This window comes from Xyrauchen texanus, chromosome 35 (genome assembly GCF_025860055.1).
Source record: "Xyrauchen texanus isolate HMW12.3.18 chromosome 35, RBS_HiC_50CHRs, whole genome shotgun sequence".
NCBI classification, from domain to species: Eukaryota; Metazoa; Chordata; class Actinopteri; order Cypriniformes; family Catostomidae; genus Xyrauchen; species Xyrauchen texanus.
Genome location: NC_068310.1, coordinates 38,686,143 through 38,693,642, shown reverse-complemented (window position 1 = coordinate 38,693,642; position 7,500 = coordinate 38,686,143). Strand labels below are relative to the sequence as shown.

Genomic DNA, 7,500 nt, shown 5'->3' with positions numbered 1-7,500 from the left:
AAAGCACCGGGCAGCAGCTTTCCCACTTCTTTCTTTATGCCAGGTAAAAACTACACTTTATGTGAACTCATTCCACCACTTTTAACACTTTTTATGATTCCTCAACCTTTCTCTTTCACAAAAAAAACCCAAAAAAGGCCAAAATTGCTTATTGATTAATTGTTTAATTACCAAAAGTTTAGGGGGCCTGGGAGTGGCGAGTTCAAATCCAGGGAGTGCTGAGTAACTCCAGTCAGGTCTCCTTAGCAACCATATTGACCCGGTTGCTAGAGAGGGTAGAGTCACATGGGTAACCTCCTCGTGGTCGCTATAATGTGGTTCTCGCTCTCGGTGGGGCGTGTGGTGAGTGAATCCAGTCGGGTCTGCTTAGCAACCATATTGACCCGGTTGCTAGGGAGGGTAGCGTCACATGGGGTAACCTCCTCGTGGTCGCTATAATGTGGTTCTTGCTCTCGGTGGGGCGTGTGGTGAGTGATTCCAGTCTGGTCTCCTTAGCAACCAATTTGGCCCGGTTGCTAGGGAGGGTAGAGTCACATGGGGTAACCTCCTCGTGGTCGCTATAATGTGGTTCTCGCTCTCGGTGGGGTGTGTGGTGAGTGACTCCAGTCTGGTCTCCTTAGCAACCAAATTGGCCCGGTTACTAGGGAGGGTAGAGTCACATGTGGTAACCTCCTCGTAGTCGCTATAATGTGGTTCTCGCTCTCGGTGAGGCGTGTCGTGAGTGACTCCAGCCAGGTCTCCTTAGCAACCAAATTTGGCCCAGTTGCTAGGGAGGGTAGAGTCACATGGGGTAACCTCCTCGTGGTCGCTATAATGTGGTTCTCGCTCTCGGTGAGGTGTGTGGTGAGTGACTCCAGCCAGGTCTCCTTAGCAACCAAATTTGGCCCGGTTGCTAGGGAGGGTAGAGTCACATGGGGTAACCTCCTCGTGGTCGCTATAATGTGGTTCTCGCTCTTGGTGGGGCATGTGGCGAGTTGTGCGTGGATGCCGCGGAGAATAGCGTGAAGCCTCCACACGCGCTACGTCTCCATGGTAACGCGCGCAACGAGTCACGTGATAAGATGCGCGGATTGACGGACTCAGACACGGAGGCAACTGAGATTCGTCCTCCACCACCCAGATTGAGGCGTGTCACTACGCCACCACGAGGACTTGGAGCACATTGGGAATTGGGCGTTCCAGATTGGGAAGAAAAGGGGGGGGAAATAAATAAATGAATACGTTTTGCCAAAAGCCTAAAGTGTCTTTAGTGACCCAACATATAGTGTTATCATTTTTATTTGTATAGCACTTTTTACATCATCTCTTTGATATATGAAAAATAAAACACCAAAATGTAACCGGATTTATGACATGGCTCTCTGGAATACTCCGATTTTGATTGGTCAATGGCGCCATCTAGTGGTCTGATATTTATGGGTAACAACCGCACATCCTCATATCAGACTGCATTTGGTGTGTCAGCCGATCAGAACGAATCATGTGCAATAGAGTTTCATAAACGAAATCGAATTCTTTCTCTCTGTCAGACGGGCATCACAGTACAGATCCATGGAGTTCGTCCGGCAGTATGAATCAACACGGTTACAACAGCATGCTGGGAAACTCCACACACGGTGCGCAAAACAGCAGTTACTGTGGCATTCACCCGCACGACAGACTTGTGAGTGGATTTACTATCAGTTAAAGTTCTCTCAGTTCTGCTCACATTGAAAAGATGTCTAATGTTTTTGTCTACATCATGTTGTCCATCTTGGCATGACGTGTCTAAACGTGTCATGTCTGAGTTTCCATATATAGACATGTATGTATTTCAGTATATCAGCTCAGAATGAACTCTCTCTCTCTTTGTATTTTTCAGAGTTACCCATCTCACTCGTCAGCTGAGATTAATCCCAGTCTTCCTCCCATGTCCAGTTTCCATCGCAGTGGTGGGACGAATCATTACAGCGCGGCATCCTGCTCCGCCACGACTAACGGGACGGACAGCGTCATGGGTGTGTCTGGAGTCACTGCCACTCTGTCGCTCTCTCACAATGTGAACGGAAGTGAAACCACAAGATTCGATTCACTTTGATTCACTTTGTTCTCTCACAATGTGAATGGAAGTGAAATCACAAGATTCGATTCACTTTGATTCATTTGATCTCTCACAATGTGAACGGAAGTGAAATCACAAGATTCGATTCACTTTGATTCATTTGATCTCTCACAATGTGAACGGAAGTGAAATCACAAGATTCAATTCACTTTGAGTCACTTTGATTCACTTTGAACTCTCACAATGTGAACGGAAGTGAAATCACAAGATTCGATTCACTTTGATTCACTTTGGTCTCTCACAATGTGAACGGAAGTGAAATCACAAGATTCGATTCACTTTGATTCACTTTGATTCATTTGGTCTCTCACAACGTAACCAAAATAGAAACCACATGATTTGATTCACTTTGGTCTCTCACAATGTGAACGGAAGTGAAATCACAAGATTTGATTCACTTTGAGTCACTTTGATTCATTTGATCTCTCACAATGTGAACGGAAGTGAAATCACAAGATTCGATTCACTTTGATTCATTTGGTCTCTCACAATGTGAACGGAAGTGAAATCACAAGATTCGATTCACTTTGATTCATTTGATCTCTCACAATGTGAACGGAAGTGAAATCACAAGATTCGATTCACTTTGATTCATTTGGTCTCTCACAATGTGAACGGAAGTGAAATCACAAGATTCGATTCACTTTGATTCATTTGGTCTCTCACAATGTGAACGGAAGTGAAATCACAAGATTCGATTCACTTTGATTCATTTGGTCTCTCACAATGTGAACGGAAGTGAAATCACAAGATTCGATTCACTTTGATTCATTTGGTCTCTCACAATGTGAACGGAAGTGAAATCACAAGATTCGATTCACTTTGATTCATTTGATCTCTCACAATGTGAACGGAAGTGAAATCACAAGATTCGATTCACTTTGATTCATTTGGTCTCTCACAATGTGAACGGAAGTGAAATCACAAGATTCGATTCACTTTGATTCATTTGATCTCTCACAATGTGAACGGAAGTGAAATCACAAGATTCGATTCACTTTGATTCATTTGATCTCTCACAATGTGAACGGAAGTGAAACAACAAGATTCGATTCACTTTGATTCATTTGATCTCTCACAATGTGAACGGAAGTGAAACAACAAGATTCGATTCACTTTGATTCATTTGATCTCTCACAATGTGAACGGAAGTGAAACAACAAGATTCGATTCACTTTGATTCATTTGGTGTCTCACAATGTGAACGGAAGTGAAATCACAAGATTCAATTCACTTTGATTCACTTTGATTCACTTTGATTCACTCGCTCCTTCACAGTATGAATGAAAGTGTGAGTGTAGACTGCATGGACGATGGATAAGAATGGAAAGCTAAGGTCTCTCTCTCTCTCTCTCTCTCTCTCTCTCTCTCTCTCTCTGTTGTGTTTCAGCCAATCGAGCGCCGAGCGGAGCAGCGAGCAGTTCGCAGACGGGAGACGCGTTAGGAAAAGCTCTGGCTTCAGTGAGTGCGCAGGCCTCAAATACAGCATTAAAACATCTGTATAAAAATCCTAAAACTACATGAAAACAACATTTAACTTCACACAGACGTTTCGTTTTTTTATGTTTTTTATGCCTGAAACATTTGTGAGTTTTACATAATAATCAAGGGCGGGGCTAGATTGTATCCAGTGGGATTTGATTGGATGGTCACATTTTAAAGGAATATTCCGGGTTCAATAGAAGTTTTAGTTTAAGTCGATTACTGCGAAAATGTATTTCGATTCGTCAAATGATTGAACCTGTATTGAATATTGCTTTAATATTATTTCCCCGCCCACACAGCCTTGATGACATCATCAGAACATGAAAGTTTGTTTCAGAGGTGGATCGTAAATTCCCGTGGGACGTTGAAACAGTTCATATGAAGTGTTATGATGTCGTGTGTGTGTTGTTATTTTAGATCTATTCCCCCGACCACACCAATAACAGCTTCTCATCAAACCCCTCCACACCTGTGGGATCCCCCCCCTCGCTCACAGGTAAGACATCTGACTACACTACAGTAAATACTACTGGACGTTGAAGACCAATCAGATCGAAATTGAAAAAGTACGAAACTCGTAAACTCATTCTTAAAGGACCACGTTTGTGTATTAATGCAGCGATTTAATTCGAAAAGCTTTTCATGTTTTCTGTTCTTCATATGCACCACATACCGTACGATTGTCCTGCCTAAATGCAGTCGCTATGGAAACGACCGCTCCCTAATTGGTATTTATCAGAGTTCAAAAGTTGTTAGACTGAAAGCCATTAAAACCCGCAACTGCAAATTAATATTTAAACTTAAACATGCGAGGGAACTTTGAGGAACCAATTAAATAATTTTCTCATTGGCGACGGTGTTGATACACGCGACATTTATTTGCACATGAATGTGGCGGTAATTACAGCATATGCTAATGAGGTTTAATAACACATGCTTGATTCTCTAAAGAAGTACTATGTAAAAAACCACACACAACATAATTAGGTGTAATGAGAGGATGCTGCGAACGCAGACAGGTGAAGTTCGGGAGGAATGAATAAACGAACCACTCTAATTACCCGCGTGATCCAGACCGCCAGCGATCGGGTCTGCATCTTCAGATTAGCTTGTGAATGAGCGGATGAGAATGAAAGAATAACGAGGGTCGTCACCTATCAAAGGCGGGGTCATCTGATGAACGCCCCACCAGCTGACGAGCTTCAGATCTCAACGAGCCGTATGTAAAGAAAACAGAACAAAGACGAAACCTGAATGATTTATTCCGCCAAGTGAATGATGGCTAATTGGCCTGTTTTGAGTGCTAGCAAACTTAAAACACAGGTTTAGATAATACAGTATGAGGTGCTTGGGATGCACCAATACGGCATTTCTGGGCCAATGACGATAACTGATAATCAACAGCTTGTGTTGGCCGATTCGGATCATTTTGACGAGCTATTTAGCGCAGAACTGTGAAGGAAAGCAGCGCTTGTCGTGATCCGGATATCTCAACATCTGTTTCTACAATCAATGCATCTGATGTCGTGATTCTTCACAATGATCGTGTTTTTGATTTCTTCCCTCTAGCGGCTAGTTCGGCCGTTTGGTCGAGAAACGGTCAGGGAGCGTCATCTCCGGGTTACGAGCCGCCGCCGCTGCACTCGCTGGTAAGAGGGACTGACCCGATAACTGTAGTGTATGTTTCTATATGGTCTACTTGGGCATGAGGCAGGGCTGGACTGGTAATCTTGCCTTCCAGGCATTTTCCCGATGGGCCGACGCACTTTTGGGGCGATCAGGGGCGGACTGGTCATCGGGAGAACCGAGCGTGCCGGTGGTTCGACCGCGAAACGTGCCGAATGGGCCACGATAAGTAACAATGACCCCCCACGTCCCCACGCTATGTAAAATCCGGCCGATTTTTCTTCCCAGTCCAGCCCTGGCATATAAGGAAGGAGTGGAGGTGGTGTAGTGGTCTAAAGCACATAACTGTTAATCTGGTAATCAGAAGGTCGCTGGTTTGATCCACACAGTCACCACCATTGTGTCCTTGAGTAAGACACTTAACTCCAGGTTGCTCCGGGGGGAATGTCCCTGTAATAAGTGCACTGTAAGTCACTTTGGATAAAAGCGTCTGCCAAATGCATGAATGTAAATGTAAATGTAAGGAAATCACAAAAACAAACAATTGACGTTTTACTTGTATTTGAAACAATTTATAGAAACAGAAAATAGCCGTAAACGAATCCTTCCTTGAAACATATCTTTGCATATTTTAGCATATTTCTCTTTGTCATTGTGCAGCAGAGTCGTATCGAAGACAGGTTGGAGCGATTGGACGACGCGATTCACGTGTTGCGCAGTCATGCTGTTGGTCCGTCCACAGCGATGCCCGGCTCCCACGGCGACATGCACGGACTGATCACTCCCTCACACTCTCAGAACGGGGCGATGAGCGGCTTGAGCAGTGGGTACAGCTCAGCACTGCTGCCCGGCAACAGACACTCACTCATGGTAAGACCAGTGGTGAAAAACCACGACCTCTGACCTCTCTCAGGACATCCGGGCTGTCTGTAGCAACTGATACTGCCTTTACTTCTCTCTCATGAGCGGCATTAAGCTGCTTTCTGTGGTGGATATTGTATATGAAGTGTGTTTATACTGATCTGCTGTATCTGTTAGTTTTCTTCTAAAACTCTATTTCCTTCACAATTGGAGTTTGACAGTCCACAGAACCGTTTGGTAAAAAGTTGTGAAATTTGGCACACTTATTGGGACGGGTCTAAACATTCCTGGTGCCAATGTTGGGGTCTCTATCTCAGTCCCTCTAGCGCCACCAACAGTTCAAATTATACTTATGTTTCTGTTTACTGTATAACTTTCCAACTGAATGGTCAAGAAACAAATGAGATTTCCCTTTATTTTCAATCAAAAATTTATTTATTTTATACTTTACCTGCAATTCCCCAAATTTGGATCAGATCTTCTTTTGTTTTTACTCTATTTCCTTCACAATTTGAGTCTGAGAGTCCACAGAACCGTTTGGTAAAAAGTTGTGAAATTTGGCACACTTATTGGGACGGGTCTGAACATTCCTGGTGCCAATTTTGGGGTCTCTATCTCAGTCCCTGTAGCGCCACCAACAGTTCAAATTTACACTCATGTTTCTATTTATAACTTGTGAACAAAAACTATGAACAAACTCGATTTAAATTTGATCAACAATAGTTCTGCAGCTTTATTCAGATCTTCCCCAATTGTTTTTAGATCTGCTGGACACTTGTTATTGGGTCAGAGCAGAGGATTGTGGGTAGTGACATTGACTGTAACATATAAGCTGCTCGACAGAAAACTAAAGACAGGAAATAACAGAGTGAGGGGGAGGGAGACTTCAAACATCAAGCAAGATGCTGCTAATATTTTCCATATTTAAGGGTTTTTTAAGACTTGAAACAATCCAAAAAGTTTCAGACAGCTGGAGAGAATAAAGAGACAGCAGGAGAGAGAGAGAGAGAGAGAGAGAGAGAGAGAGAGAGAGAGAGAGAGAGAGAGATGATGTTTCTCTGATACACGTTACACACAAACAAAAGCATTTCTTGTGCTCTCATATCTACTTTAACAACTTTAACCCAGAATGCAGTTTATAACGTTTAACTTAGACTTAAAAAAATGAAACTGGAACAGTAGTCAACCACTCAGAACACCCTAGCAACGGTATAGCAACACCCCAGCTACCACACACAACCTCTTAGATTCAGTTTTTTCATATATATTTAGAAATGGTGTTCCCAGACTTGATTTTTAAAGTTGTAGTGAGGTTCCTCTCATGAAGTTTTCTTTGGTTTGGGCAGCCGAGCGCTCTCTGTGTGCATGTTTCTGGTGTTAACGAGCTGTTTTTAATGACACAAATGAATAAATACAGGCGTGGGTTT

General features: G+C 43.2%; 1 protein-coding gene across 12 annotated transcripts in view; it reads left to right on the top strand.

The window, feature by feature from the left end:
* Nucleotides 1–7,500, top strand: part of LOC127628905 (transcription factor 4-like) — a 94,651-nt gene that overhangs the window by 51,422 nt on the left and 35,729 nt on the right. For 11 of the 12 annotated variants that reach the window (XM_052105874.1, XM_052105872.1, XM_052105883.1 and 8 more), the window contains 7 exons: nt 1–43; nt 1,530–1,663; nt 1,862–1,997; nt 3,492–3,562; nt 4,004–4,082; nt 5,156–5,235; nt 5,873–6,082. The exon at nt 1–43 is cut by the window's left edge and continues 63 nt beyond it. In XM_052105874.1, the coding sequence (XP_051961834.1) occupies nt 1–43; nt 1,530–1,663; nt 1,862–1,997; nt 3,492–3,562; nt 4,004–4,082; nt 5,156–5,235; nt 5,873–6,082 (753 nt within the window). The remainder of the gene's footprint in view (nt 44–1,529; nt 1,664–1,861; nt 1,998–3,491; nt 3,563–4,003; nt 4,083–5,155; nt 5,236–5,872; nt 6,083–7,500) is intronic. The other variant, XM_052105873.1, reaches the window with a different exon arrangement.